General features: G+C 35.9%; 1 protein-coding gene across 4 annotated transcripts in view; it reads right to left on the bottom strand.

Moving 5' to 3' along the window:
* The window catches only part of CNBD1 (cyclic nucleotide binding domain containing 1), a 409,209-nt gene that overhangs the window by 132,769 nt on the left and 260,459 nt on the right, over positions 1-15,981 (bottom strand). For all 4 annotated transcript variants that reach the window (XM_070221378.1, XM_023648351.2, XM_070221377.1 and 1 more), the window contains 2 exons: positions 7,275-7,409; positions 5,679-5,811 (listed from right to left, as the gene is read on the bottom strand). In XM_070221378.1, the coding sequence (XP_070077479.1) occupies positions 5,679-5,811; positions 7,275-7,409 (268 nt within the window). The remainder of the gene's footprint in view (positions 1-5,678; positions 5,812-7,274; positions 7,410-15,981) is intronic.

Here is a 15,981-nt window from a genome sequence, read left to right on the forward strand (position 1 = left end):
CTGATTTTATAAACCAGCAATGATTAAGTGGCATTTGAAACTAAAAATGCAATATGATTTGCAATTGCACCCCAAAAAACAAATACTAACGTATAAATCTAATAAGCATAAGATCTATATGAGGAAAACTTTAAAACTCTGATGAAAGAAATGAAAGAACTAAATAAATGGAGAGATATTCCACACTCCAGATAGGAAAATAATAGTGTCAAAATGTCTTGATCTATAGAATCAATGCAATCCCAATCAAATTCCCAACAACTTTTTGTGGATATAGACAAATTGATTCTAAAGTTTATACAGAGAGGCAAAAGACCCAGAAGAGCCATCACAATATTGAAAGTGAAGAATAAAGTCGAAAGACTGATGCTACCTAAGTTCAACAGTAATCAAGACAGGGTGGTATTGGTGAAAGAATAGACAAATAGGTCAGTGGAACAGAGCAGAGATCCCATAAATATAGTCAACTGCTCTTTGACAAGGAGCAAAGGCAACACATAGAGCAAAGATAGTCTCTGCAACAAATGGTGCTGGAACAACTTGGGGTCTATGTGCAAAAAAATGACTCTAGACATGGACCTTACACCTTTCACAAAAATGAACTCAAAATGGATCACAGATGGAAACATAAAGTGCAAACTTACAAAACTCCAAGAACATAAGAAAAACTATAGATGACACTGGGTATGGTGATGCCTTTTTAGACACAACACCACAGACATGATCCATGAAAGAAATAATTGATAAGCTGGACTTCATTAAAATTAACAACTTCTGTTCTGCAAAAGACGGTGTCAAGAGAATGAGAAGATAACCACAGACTGGGAGAAAAAAATTGTACAAGATACATCTGATAAAACTCTGTTACCCAAAATATACAAAGAACTCTTAAAAATCAACAGTAAGAAAACAAGAAATCTGATTAAAAAATGGGCCAAAGACCTTAACAGACACTTCACCAAAGAAGATATATGGATCACAAATACACATCTGAAAAGATGCTCCACCCGTAAGTCATCAGAAAAATGCAGATTAAGTCAACAATGAGATACTACTACAAATCTACTTGAGTGGCCAATATCCAGAACACTGACAACACCAAATGCTTTTAAGGCTGTGGAGAAACAGGAACTCTCATTGCTGGTGCAAGTGTAAAATTCTACGGCCAGTTTGGAAGTTTCCTACAAAACTAAACACACTCTTACCATACTATCCAGCAATTGTGCTCCTTGATATTTACCCAAAGGAGTTAAAAATTTATATCTACAGAAAAACCTGCATACAGATGTTTATAGCAGCTTTGTTCATAACGTCAAAACCTGGAAGCACTAAGATGTCCTTCAGTAGCTGAATGGATAAATACGCTGTGGTACCGTGGTACATCCAGACAATGGAATATTATTCAGCATTAAAAAGAAATGAGCTATCATACCATGAAAAGACATAGAGGAACCTTAAATACTTATTATTAAGTGAAATAAAGAGTCTAAAAAAGCTACATACTACATGATTCCAATTCTATGGCACTCAGGAAATGGCTAACTATAAAAGGAAAAAAACAGTAAAAAGATCAGTGGTTGGCAGTGATTAGGGAGGACGGGGGGGATGAATGTTTATCCAAAGGAGTTAAAAATTTAAGTCCACATAATTTATGCTTCACATATGTGGAGCACAGAGGACTTTTAGGGCAGTGAAATTGTTCTGTACGATACTGTAATGGTGGATAAATATTGTTAAACATTCATCCAACCCATAGAAATGTCCAACACCAAAAGTGAGCCTTAATGTAAACTATGGGCTTTGGTTCATGATGTTTCAATGTAGGCTCATCAGTTGTCACAGATGTACCACTCTGGTGGAGCATGTTATTAGTGGAGGATTCTCTGCAAGATTGGGGGCAGGGGGTATATGGCAAATCTCTGTACTTTCTGCTCAATTTTGTTGTGAACCTAAAACTGCTCTAAAAAGTAATGTCTATTAAAAATCATTAAATGAATTAATATGTTACAGTGGAAAATATTTGCTTAATGCAAAAGAGACTAGTAAAAGAGGAATGGAGGAACGAAAACACAGCAGGATCAATGGCACTTCTAAGCACAAACCTGGCTCTGGGGTGCTCAAGAGTGTGCCTTGGGGCTAAGAGTTTTGATCTCCTGCACATAGTTGATCTGCAAGAGATCGATGTTAAAAAGTTGGGGTTTAAAGCCTAGAACTTCAAACTTTCCTCCAGTAGAGCTTCAAAGTGTGTGTTCTGTGGCTGACAGTCTCCACTTTTGGTTTGGGAAGACTAGATATCATTTTTACTCTTATTCTATTGGCATATTTTACCTCTCAGAACCAAATTGGTCACTACAGTTTTTTTAGTATCTCTAGTTATTACGTTTGCTATGTCAAATGCTACCTGGCAAAGATGGAGCATGCTGATATAAAGCAGGATAACAATAAAATGTACATCAATAGTTCATTGCTGCCAAGTTAATTTACTATTTTTTCATACACACATGATAGACACAGAAACAGTTTGATTACGGAGATCATCTGGTTGCCATTTCCCAGCCAATCACGCCTTGGAAAAATAACACCTGGGAATATTAGTTGGTTGAATACAAACCAGAGAGGCCCAAACTATAAGCAATGTTGCATTCAGGCTCTCTTGGCGTATGAAGCAAAAGTAAGAAGACTTAAGAAGTTAACAAAGGAAATAGAGCTAGAAATAAGCTTTACTTATTTCATAGATTGCCAAGGATTAATCCTAAATCCTATCAAGCTTTTGAATAATGAACTAAATCTCTCTGAAACTTCATCCAATATACATTCCTAAAATAAGATCAAAACACACATAATTATGCTTTGGAAATCACACTACTGCTAATTTTAAACCTGGATAATGAAAGTATAATTTGAGCTACGCTCTCTGTTTTCTGATGAAAATTCAAAATAAATCTTGAGTAAAGTCGAGAAGTATTATAGCTAATGCTTCTTTTTCATGTATCAAGTTTGTCACTCCCATAAAAGAAAATTAGATTAGGTTGACAGGACTTATTCTTTACCTAGGTATGTTTATTTATAGGAATCATGATATTTCAGAGCTGAAACGTGCTTTGAAGAGCATCTGGTGAAATTGTCATTCTTCCCTAAGCGAGATAAATGATTTTTAAAACTGTATAAGTGTAAGCACCTCACATTTATATGTTCGGGAATCAGTGGAAAAATAATGTTACTTTTGACTGACTCAATATAATCACATGTCGTCCAATGCAATACATAATTTCCACCATTATTTCCTGAGACAGTTACCAAAAAGAACTTGAACCTAGCAATAGTCTAAGAAACTGTGGGTCAGGTCAGAACCTTCTTAATTCTTTGATGCTAAAATTTAAATATTTTGATTGATACTTTAGACCGAGACACATATTATTCACCAGTAATCAAATACATTAAAAGCACATAATTATTCTCCTTTTCCAAATTCCATGTTCTTTTGACTCACTTAATTGAAGATATCTAATATGGTTTCTTTCCTCCTTTTAATCACCCCAAAAATATTAATGTCCTAATAGATTAGCAAGGCTAAGATATTTTTTTTTATAGAAAATAGCCCTGAAAGTGAAGCATGGACCAAGATTGAAATTTCTGATACAAAATGGGGAACCCATGATAAATCCAAAACATCCACATTTAAAAGAAAATTTTTTCCATACAATAAATACATTGAATTCAGAAAAGATCAATTCCCAATTTTTTACAAGTTAGTTTACTACTTGCCTTCTATATATGTACTGTTTGCCAAAAAATGACATTTATACATCATTAGGAAAAATGTTTTATGAACAAAAGTGCAATATGACTCATTTAATTTTTAAAGCAAGAGAAAAATATATATTCATCTAATCATGAGCTAAACACTATCTCAAAAAGTAATAAATAAAATATAAAAACAATGAGGCTGGTCCGGTAGCACAGTGGGTAAGTTCACATGCTCTGCTTTGGTGGCCCAAAGTTCACCAGTTCAGGTCCTGGGTGTGGACCTATGCACTACTTGTCAAGCCATGCTGTGGCAGGCGTCCCACATATAAAATAGAGGAAGATGGGCATGAATGTTAGCTCAGGGCCAGTCTTCCTCAGCAAAAAGAGGAGGATATGAGCTCAGGACTAATCTTCCTCAAAAAAAAAAAAAGAAGAAGAAGAAAGCATAAAAACAAGCACTGGAAAGAAATTTGAAACAAATTCAGGAAGGTGTTTCTGGTCTTACCAAATTTAACGGGTTCGTTAGAGAATCTCAGTTTTTGAAGCACAAACCTGCCTCTAACGCTGTTTACTTTTCTCCAATAAGAGAACTCTCTGTACAGCGCTGAGCTGAATCTCACTTTTCTGTTACGTAGTCACTTCCTCAAAGGGCATCTTCACCAGAGTCCCTAACTTCTCCACCATATTTTTGTCACTAGAACAGTCACATTACGGAATTTACAACTCAGACCCATTCTTTTAGAACTTTAATTTCAAACTTAATTCAGAAGTGTTGTCCTCCTCCTGGCACCATATCCCTCACTACAGTTAGGACTCTGTAGGCATGAGGTGGAAATATTTCTTTCAAACACGTCCTCTTTCCTTATAATCTTGGTACTCGACCCTCCACTGTTGGACTAGGAGGAGAGACAGGCAAGGTTACAAACCTCTCTCTGTTGTTTGTGGCTGTCCCGTCTCTTGTGGGGCGATAGTGATTCCCTACAGAAGGAGATCTAAGGTTCTGAACCACCAAGAAAGCTCCTCCTGAGTTGGCGTCTTAGTCAGTTTGGGTTGCTGTGGCATCAGAGACTAGGTGGCCTAACAACCACCTCTCGTTTCTCACAGTTTTGGAGGCTGGCAAGTCCGAGATCACCATGCCCGCAGATGCAATGTCTAGGAGAGCCCTCTCCTGTTCTGCAGACAGCTGCCTTCTTGCTGCGTCCTCACCTGGCCAGGCCCTCTTCTCAGGGCACTAATCCCATTCATGAGGACTCCACCCCCATGACGCCATCACCTCCCAAAGGTCCCACATGCAAACAGCCTCACACTGGGGACTCGGTCTTCAACATACTAATTTTGGGGGATGTAAACATTCAGTCCATAGCAGTTGGCATCTCTTATTTAGCAGGCTCTCAGAGTTGGAAAAATTGTACAAAATGACTCAACGCCACCTACACTTTTTGTGTGCACATACTCCAGGAAATCCACACATCGTGGCCAGACAGCCTCACTGCGGGTGTCCCTAATGTCAGCCTCACCTATTCTCTGTCATGGTGTCTTCCACAGATAACGTGCAGCACAGATGCAGATATGCAAACTTGCTGCTTAAGTACCTGCTGGACCCAGAGAACAGGAAAAAAGGACTGTAAGCTCTCGCCACATTTTTCCTTTTTAGTTTGCTGCTTACATTGACAGTCAGGGAGGGGCACCAGGGAGGGCTGTGGGGAGACACAGAGGCAGGTGGGAGTGAGGCCAGTTCTGAGATCACTCATCAAGCCAGTACGGGATGATTTTTAATAAGAAACAGGTCCAATTCAAAGTCAACATTGAATGAATTAGGGAAACACTCATACGAAGAAATGTTATATAAAACTTGAAAACTATGAAAAATTGCAAATTCCAATAATATCATATTATGTAAAGAAAATGATCTGAAGTTGCATTAAACTCACCATGACCTGGAGGAAATTTTTTCCATTTGATGAGTCCAACTAGCTCATATATGGATAAAGTAGGCCACTCCTCATAATATGGACACTGACGAATTAATTTCACTTTTTGTTTATTTTCCAGTTTCTTTTCTTCCTATAAAAAAGTCATCCAATTTTCTATATCAGGTAATTTAAAAAGAAGATTAAAAAAGGACAGCAAATAGATAACTGGCAGTAAAATAAAAATAAAAATAATGTTAATGTAAATTAGAATAAAATACATTTGAATTTTATAAGAGAATCATTCTATGACTACATAACCATATTGAATTTTTAATCTTCAGATCTGCTATGAAAATTTTATCTTCCCACCTTTCGTAATACTTTTGGACTTCTATAAATGTTTCAGCACTTTTAAAAAACCTGTCATATTTAAGACTAAACTCAAAATTTGTATTTGATAATATCAAATAAGTGATACAAATATTTTGAAAATAAAAGTGAAACACTAAAAACACTTTTTTTTTCTTTTGAGGAAGATTAGCCCTGAGCTACCATCTGCTGCCAATCCTCCTCTTTTTGCTGAGGAAGACTGGCCCTGAGCTAACATCCGTGCCCATCTTCCTCTACTTTATATGTGGGACGCCTACCACAGCATGGCTTGCCAAGCAGTGCAATGTCCGCACCTGGGATCCGAACCGGCGAACCCCTGGGCCACCGAAGCAGAACGTGTGAACTTAACCGCTGCACCACTGGGCCGGCCCCTAAAAACACTTCTTTTAAAAGCAGGCTACTCTGAAACCAGGAATATGGAAGGAAGCTGAATTCTGAGAAAGTCTTCTCTACCACTGGCACTGAGACCATCGTATCAAAGAAAAACCCAACTATTAACGACCTAAATCATGAAGATGGATGTCTCATCTCTCTCCAGTGTGAGCACCTACGTGGCTGACACCAGTGTTCTGAGGTGCCTGCACCAGCGTAGGCCCTGTCCAGAGGAGCCAGCAGAGCAGGACATGGGTCCTCCTAGTCCCGTCATCTATACACAGGTTCTCTGCCATCCCAAGGAAGAGAAACAGAGGAGAGGCAAGATTCTGGATTTGACTAAAAGAGAATAAATTGTTAAATTTGAAGTAAAGAAGTTATCTTAACAGAGCAGAATTAGGGGTCAGAATTTACTTGTGATCACCTATTCATGCGGCTCTGGGTTTGTTGTCTAGCTATGAAATAGCCTGCTAGTCACCCCCAAGTGTTCTTTTCCCCCCTGAGATAGACTGTAGAGATTTAGCGATATTCTGGCATCTCTGAGACATAACATGCTTTTGACACCCAAAACATACATTGTTGAATGAATGAATGAATTTTAAATTCATGAAAAACCAAAAGAACTCAAAAATAGTCATAAAATATATCCAGAGAGACGTTTCTTTCCACTTCAACTATCCGTCACCATTAGAGGCTTAAGTGACGTTCATCGATAAACCACGTACTTATGGTTTCCAGGACAAGTCAAATTAAAAAATAAAAGGAATGTGGATATCTTCTGTCCAGAGAGGAAAAACGTAGCATGAGTTTATACTCATATTGTGCTAATATATAGATTATATTTGGTCATACCAGTTTTAACTTTGTGCAATCCTTTGCAGGAATTCTAAGAATTTCACAATCTTCTTCCATCACCACTGCGTACTTTGCTATGGATTCAGTCTGAGCTATAACTTCCAAGGTACCAAAGGTGCTCCATTGTCCAAGCTGCAAAAATACCAAAGGCAACTTAAGTTTCATTATCACACATCAGCATAAAAATACCAGTGATGGTAAAAGAAGCAGCCTAGGAGAGTCTGCAAAAGACAGAATTATAGGTCAAGCTCCACATCTATGAAAGAAGGGGATCTGGACAGTCTTGCACGGATGTCCTACTTCTTCTGCCCAACGTCACTTCTCCAAAGCAAGAGAAGCAATTCCACTTTTTTCACTAGCATAAAGAAAATACCTTATAAGAATAGGTCTTCTGTTTTCCTCACTGATTCATTTAAGTACCTAGAATAGTGTTTGGTACATAGTAGACATTCGATAAATATTTGTTGAAAGAATGAAGAAAATAGTACACTTATGTACAGGGTCGTCTGTTTATTTTATTATCCTCACTCACATGTTGGTAATAATAATGAAAATGAATATAGTGTTATGCAGTGTATAAGTCACTACCAGATATATGTATTCATGTAGAGTCTAATTTAATATGTGAGAGACAAATTAAGCATGGCAAACATGTTACCATTAGAATACATATTGTAAGTTATTAGGATGGAGTGAGACCACATACACTTACATACAGGTCTATACTCATGTTTGCCTGGGAAAAACTGGAGCATGTGTAAGGGATAAGAGATTGAGAAGCTTCTTAGGGAAAACGTTAGGTCAACATGGCTATCTAAGAGGATATGGGTGGACTTCCAGTCTTCCACTTCAAATCCATAAAAAGGCTGAATATTATTCTTTTTAGCTGACTGAATAGCTGAGCTTGAATCTGAAAGTCCAGAAATAAAAAGGGAATTTAAACAGTCACTGCTGAAGCCAAAGCGATCCACAGCAATATCAGAGTGAGATGAAGACCTGAGTGGTAGAGTTTTGCGGCTTGTCACACATGTGGGAAGAGATGAGGCTCAGGACCACACAAGTTGAGGAACTGGAGTAGAGCCGCGTTGCCTGAAGCCTAGGAGTTTGGAGAACTGCCCCTTCCGTGAAATGGAGACAACAAAAACTCCACCCACTAATCTAGCCATGGAGCTGGGTACAACTGTCACAAAATCAGGATCCTAGGTCTGCAACCTGTGTGGGTACAGAATATATATTTACACATAGTACAGCACTCAAAGCTGAAAAATTAATGTAAAGCCTGGTACACAACTGGAAAAACCCCAGGAGCCAGGAAAGTGCAAACTTCAAATTTGATATATGAATTCAGAAGAAAAGGAACTGCCATAGAAAGCAATTCCTGCTAATAACAGCATCACGATATAAAACATTACCATCCACGCAAGTGAACAAATCGTTGTGAGGGAAAGTCAAAAAACAGAGAAGAAGAAGAAAAAATTTAACAGCCTGAAAGGAACTCTATACAATTAATATATTTAGACCATAAAAGCAGAGCATGACATTATGAAAGCAAAAAGAAGCATTTTGTAAAAGAAACAAAATTAAACTTCTAAAAGTAGAAATTAGAGTTATTGAAAGATAAACTCAGTGGACACATTAATTAGTAGATTGAAGAAAAAATTTATGCCATGGATAAAACTACGAGAAAATCATCCAGAATAAAGCATATAAAATATAGAAGGAATAGAAATAAGGAGGAGATTTTAACAGATATGGAAGGAAGATGGAATATATCAAAATAAAAAAAGAATGCGTATATCAGCATAAATCTACTAGAATTTCTAGAACAAATAAAAAAGAATGGGAGAGAGGTGATACATAAGTGATAATGGCTGCAAACTTTCCAGAACTGAGGGAAGAGGCGAGTCTTGAAAATGAAGGAGCATATATCCTTGTGTTTTACACTCTTGCTCAGGTTCTGGTGTACTCTCTTAATTTTTCTCTCTGTGTCATCTTATTAGCTATCAGTAATTTCAAGCAGATGTCTTTTACATGTATTTTTCCAAATTTTCTAATTGTCGCTGGTATAAGACTTACTCTGAGTTACCGAATAAACCACTATGAAAGCAGAAGTCCTCTATGACTTTGAACAACATTCTTAGGGCTTTCTTTCTTGAGTCATTAACCAATATCACCTGACTTCCTAATATTATTAGGAAAGTACTAAACTTCCAACACCTTTTACACATCCAATTACTTAGCTGAATTATTAAAAAATTAATTAATATTTATATTTCCACTCTGTTTTATAATTATGATCATCGTAAAAGTGTTCAAAAAATAGCCTTCAAACTAGAATTCTTTATTTACTTAAGATAGCAATATACAGTGATGGTAAAACAAGCAACAAGATGTTAATTTTAGACATTATGTGAAACAAATTAATAAAGGTGAATTTTAGGTAGAATATTGAATGCAAAGAAAAGGAGTACAAGTAAGTTGATTAAAAAATTGGTAAATTTAAGTAGAATTTATGGATATATAATAATTTAAAAATAACTAATATGGGGTGTCTTTAAAAGAAGATAGATTTAAAACATGTTTACAACAAGTCAAAGAGAGGAGCAGGAAGATAGAATTTAAGTATCTGAGAATCTTTATACTCTGGAACTAGAGAAGAAAAAGATTATGTAGCTTTTCTTAGTTTAAATTGCAAATTTAATAACACAGAAATTGGAGTTTTGTAGATGGAAAAAGAAAACAATGACGCAAAAATAAAGTGATGGAATTTGTATGTACCTAAAATATCTAATAAACATCTATCATCTGACTTAAAGAATATGAACAACAAAAGCATACAATTATAGCAAATGGCAAATTATTTAAAAAAATAATTTCTGGGGGCTGGCCCAGTGGCATAGTGGTTAAGTTCACACACTCAGCTTCAGCAGACTGGGATGTGGGTTTTGGATCCTTGGTGCGGATCTACACACAACTCATCAAGGCATGCTGAGGCAGCATCCCACATAAAATAGAGGAAGACTGGCACAGATGGTAGCTCAGCAACAATCTTCCTCAAGCAAAGAGAGGAAGATTGGCAATAGTTGTTAGCTCAGTGCCAATCTTCCTCACCAAAAATACTAATAATGATTTGTAGGAGAGAACAACCAAATATACCATACACAAAAGAAGCATGTTCAACCTTCCTAGTAGATGGAGAATTGTACATGGCACACATTTATTCATCCATCAGCCTGAAAATATTGAAGTACTTTAACCTACGAAACTGGGGAGATACATCATACATAACTCAAGAAACTGTAAAAACCTTTAAAAATGGGAAAGAATCTGGTAATATTTACTGAAATAAACAGAAAGTGCATGCAGTACTTTATGCAGAAACCCATCGCCTAGGAATTTATCTTATAGAAATAGCGCATTCTTTTTTTTTTTTTAATAATTTTTGTTTTCTTGGTGGGCACCTGGGCTAACAACTGTTGCCAATCTTCTTTTTTTTTTTCCTGCTTTATTTCCCAATCCCCCCTCCCCCCCCCCCCCCCGTACATAGTTGTATATCTGAGTTGCATGTCCTTCTAGTTGTGGGATGTGGGACGCCGCCTCAACGTGGCCTGACGAGCAGTGCCATGTCCGCGCCCAGGATCTGAACTCTGGGCCGCCACAGCGGAGCGCACGAACTTAACCACTTGGCCACGGAGCCGGCCCCGAAATAGTGCATTCTTAAGAATATATTTACAAGAAGTTTAATGCAGCACTTTTTAGTAACCCCCAACTGGAATCTTCTTTAATGGCCACCAACTTAGATTGATAGAGAGAGAGAGAGAGAGAGAGATAAATACAATGCATGTAGTATGTGTATGTATGCATGTATATACATATGTTTGCACATATATATTCAACCAAGTCTAAATTTTAACATAGTGTTAAACTATTCAACCAAGTCTAAATTTTAACATAGTGTTAAACCTTCATGACATTTATATATCTTAACCTGTAAAAATGTTTATGATGAAGAAAACAAGCAGCACATGAAAATGTATGTTGAAAATCAATTTTGATAAATTGAATAATTACAAAAACAGTAATCTGTATAAGCGCGTACAATTTGTCTACATGCTAGGGTCAGTTCAGAGAAAGATGTGCCTGTGCAGATGGCAGGCTACTCAGGGGAGACATTGAGCTAAAACAAGAGATTTAGTAACTTTTTCTGCAGACCTCCTTGCAGATTTTTCAATGACAATAATGAGTGGGTATTAAATTTTAAGTTTTAGACATTTTTAAAGACATTTAAAATGCAGGTTGAAATCTACATGCTGTGTTGTTTTCCATACCTGTGTCATCTCTCTGAATATCTTCATACTGATATGTAAACTATCTTACATGATATACGTCAAATGTTTACATTCTTATCTCTGGCTGATGGAACTGCAGATAATTATCATTGTCTACTTTACACCTCTCTGTATTTTCTGAATTTTTCGATAAATTCAGAAGAGCAGTTTTGAAATCAGGCAACATTACAAAGCAATTTAAATGACTTACAACTCGATCTTTTCTCAACTATTTGGAAAACGTCATACATTAAGGCTAGACAGACAATCCTATTTTGGTGGAGATTGTTGGTGAAGTTGCACAAAAGGAATGATTTCTCCAACTTCTAAATTCTCACGTCATTTTACTAAAAAGTAAATCGATAGCTAACTTTATTCGGAAATGATGTATTCCCACGATTAAAAATTTTTGAACTTCTCTACTGATACATGACCCAATTTGCCTCTGAATGATGAGTAGTAAATCAATTAAGATTTCTTTTGAATAAAAACATCATGTTGAGGTTTGTTTTAAATTGCATTTACAAAAAATGAGCTTTTCTGAAAAACAGAAGGCTTTTATAGGTATAATTTTTGTTCTCCTTCTATTATTTTTCCATTGCTCCTAGCTTCTAGACATTTATACATTAAACAAGCTCAATGACTAAAATTAGAGCTGCTATTTTTAAATCAATGAAAGGTCTTGTTCTTAACCCTGTGGAACATATTTTCTTTTTTCTAAGGGGCTGAAGAGGAGGTCAGAAAAAGCACCAAACCTTTTTAGATCAGGGGTTCATAACCCAGTCCAAGGATGGACCTTTAGAAGAGTCTTAAACTTATACATTATGCCACAGTGAGTGATTACTTATGAATTTCCATTTTTCTTGAATGAGTTTCTATAGCTTTCATTAGATTCTCAAATGTTTCTATTTCCCCAAAGAAGGTTAATAAACGCCACTCCAGATAGGAAAATATTACATATCCCCCATAATTTAAACTCTAATGGCTTTTATAGAAAGTACATTCTCACAACCAAACAAGGTTTTTCAACAAGAAATGGATATAAGGATGTTGTATTTTGTAACCTTTCACATACTTATGGAGGATTTGGGCCATATTAAGGCTATGTCGTGATATCTAGAAGGTAGAAGGAAGAACTAACTGAATGTGAGGTCAGCCTGATTGGGACCTAACTCACCCCATTGGCTGAAGGATTGGCCTGTGTGCCCAGATAAGAATTTTCCGGGCATGTTCATTTCAAAGCTCTATGCTGTGTCAAAGAGGAAGACATTTCCATTCATAGGAAAAGAACAGATCTTTAAAGACTATATGAATAACTATGCATTCTCTAAGTAAAACCTATAAATCAAGGCAACTGGTAGATATAGTCAATGAATTCCTCTTAACAAGCTGGTTAAACAAGACTTCCTATCATGGCCCTCATGTATTTGGCAAGAAGAGTCTAGAGATTATGGATCTGACAAGTAGATGAAAAAGTTGTTTTTATTTTCTCTAAAACAGACTGGTTGTTTCGAACATTCTCAAGGCATTTCCACCTCCTCAGTCATTCCCATGAAGCATTTGTCTGAAATATCCAGCATACTGATTGCTTATCTGAATTCGACCCAGCTTCAAGGTCCTGTTTAAGTCCTATCTCTTTCATAAGGCCACCTAGTTCATCCCAGTAATCCTTATGATTGCTAATAAATTCCGTATGCTATTGTTTTGTTCCATAACATGCAATGCTCTTATTAATAAGGTCACACTAAATAAATTAATGATGATATTATACTACTACCTTAAATCTTTGAAGATAAAGAAATTTGCTTCTTTCCCTCTATGACAGGGAGATTTTCATCAGCAAATGAGCCTAGGTTGCATAATTATCACTTGGTACCACTTTAAGACCTAGAGTATGTCCTTAAATTTGAAAGTCTAATTGTAAAGCATTAAGTGGCCCATTAGATAAATCTTAAAGTTGGTATATAGAGTTTATCTGATGCTTTGTTTAATTCCACGGTGGTTACAAAACACAATCACTTGAAATTTTTTGAGACTCCATTTATGCCCTAGCACAAAATCTATTTTTTAAAAATTGTTCTATGTGCACTTAAAAGGAACATGCATACATTCTGCAATTGTTGTTTGCAATGTTGAAATACAGGTCTATTGGGTCAAGTTTGTTAATTGTGTTGTTCAGAATTTCTATAGTTCTACTGATTCTTTTTGGTCCGATTCTTTATCAGTTACTTTGTGATATCTACTAACCCCCGCCCCCACCGTAGTTGTGGATTTGTTTATTTCTTCTTTTTGCTCCATCAATTTTTACTTTTATATATTTTGATGTAATAATTTTTTGTGCATATAAATTTCATACTCATATCCCTCCTTATAGTTAATGAAGCTCTTGCAATAAAGTACACTTTGCCTACTATTAGTAAAGCTACCTCACCTTCTTTTTGGTTAGTGTGATCTGGTTTATCATCTTCCATTTTACCTTGTAACTTTCTGGATCTTTGCAATAAGGTGTGTCAACATACACGGTATTGTTTTATCCAGCCTGACAATCTTTGTTTACTAATTGAAGCATTTAGTCTGCTTACATTTAATGTAATTGCTGATATATTCTGAGTTAAATCTGTCATCTTAATATTTGCTTTCCATTTTTCTATCTATTCTTTGTGTCATTTCCTCTCTTTTATTGCTGCTTTTTAAAATTAATCAAATATGTTTCTTATTTTATTATGCCCTCATAGATTATTATATATTATTTTGTTATTCTTTTGATAGTTGCTCTAGTAATTACAAAACGCATCCTTGTCTCATTAGAGTATATTCTAAATTATTACTTTTTCCATTTTCCAGAAAGATAAGGACTCAAAAATTCTTTAAATCCATTTACTCTATCCTTTTGCTGTTTTTACTACTTTTGATATATTTTATTTCTAAATACATGTAGAACTCCACAAGGCATAACACCTTTTTATACAGTCAATTAATATTTAGACTTACCTGCATATTCACCAGGTTTCTTTGTTCTTCAGTCCTTTTTATGTTCGTCTACTTCAATTTGGGGCAATTTCATTTCTGCCTGAAGTTCTTTCCCTTGGTATTTCTTTTAGTGCAGGTCTCTTGGCAATGACATCCCTCTTGATTGTTTGTCTGAAAGCAACTTTATTTTGCCTTCACTTAAAAAGAGTTTCACTCGTTATAGAAGTCTAAGTTGCCATCTATTTTTTTCTCAATACGTTTAGAATATCATTCCATTGTTTTGGGATGCCATTATCTGTTAAGAGATCATTCAAGTTCACTTTTGGATGTAATATGTCTTTTCCATCTACTTCAGCTGCAAGATTTACTGTGACTTGGTTTTCATCAGCTCGACTCATGCTTCAGTGTGGTTCTCTAGCTTGTAATTCACACAGCAGCTTGAATCTGCTGCCTGATGTCTTTCCACAGTCAGGAAAAATGTTCAACCAACACCTCTTCAGGCGGTACCAAATATTGTTGCCTCCAAGTTCTTATTCCTCCCCTTCCTGGACTTTTTATGATACACTTGTCACTGTCATCTCAATTTTTCATCATCTCACATCTATGTTGTGCTCTTCTCTGTACCAATCCCCTTTCTTCCTCTTCATATTTACTTAAGATATTTTCTAATAGTCTGTTTTGCAGTTCAGTAACTCTCTTCTGTGGTATCTAATCTGCTGATGAACACATCTACTGAGTTATTAATTTATTATATTAAATTGCAAAGTTTCAATTTGATTTTTTGTCACAATTCTAGTTTTGTAGCAAAACTCTCCCCTTGTCATCTATTTTCTTCAAAATGCAATCACAGTTATTTTAAACTAATAATTCTAATAGCTGTACCTGTTGAGTGTTAGCCTTATTGCTTTTTTCTCTGACTTTTTAGTATTTTGTCCTATATACTGATATTCTTGGTAACTTTTATTCAATGCTGGACATTTCATATGAAAAACTGTTGTGGCTATAGAAACACAGACTGAGATTCAGCAGATGGAAGTGACTGAGTTTTTTAAAAGGAAATCCATTTCTCTTTCTATTGTCTGGACTTGTACCCTTATTTCCCTGTATAAAATGAGCAACAAAATCACTCAGAATAAGCAATAGGACAATGACATCAAAACCTTTTCTCATAGAGGATAGGGGAAAGATGGAGATTCTGGCAAGGTAATTCAGAAATTCCTACAAAATTAGTGTCTATAATAGGAAAAATATTCTGAAGAGCTCGATCCTGGTTTTGACTTTCTTTTCCCAAAAAAACAACAAAGAGCAAGATCAGAGAGTAGTTCCTTAACAAAAGGAAAAATTAGTAACATCCAAAGGAAAAAAAAAAAATATATATATATATCCCACCTCTTTTTCTCTTTTTC

Source organism: Equus caballus, chromosome 9, assembly GCF_041296265.1.
Source record: "Equus caballus isolate H_3958 breed thoroughbred chromosome 9, TB-T2T, whole genome shotgun sequence".
NCBI classification, from domain to species: Eukaryota; Metazoa; Chordata; class Mammalia; order Perissodactyla; family Equidae; genus Equus; species Equus caballus.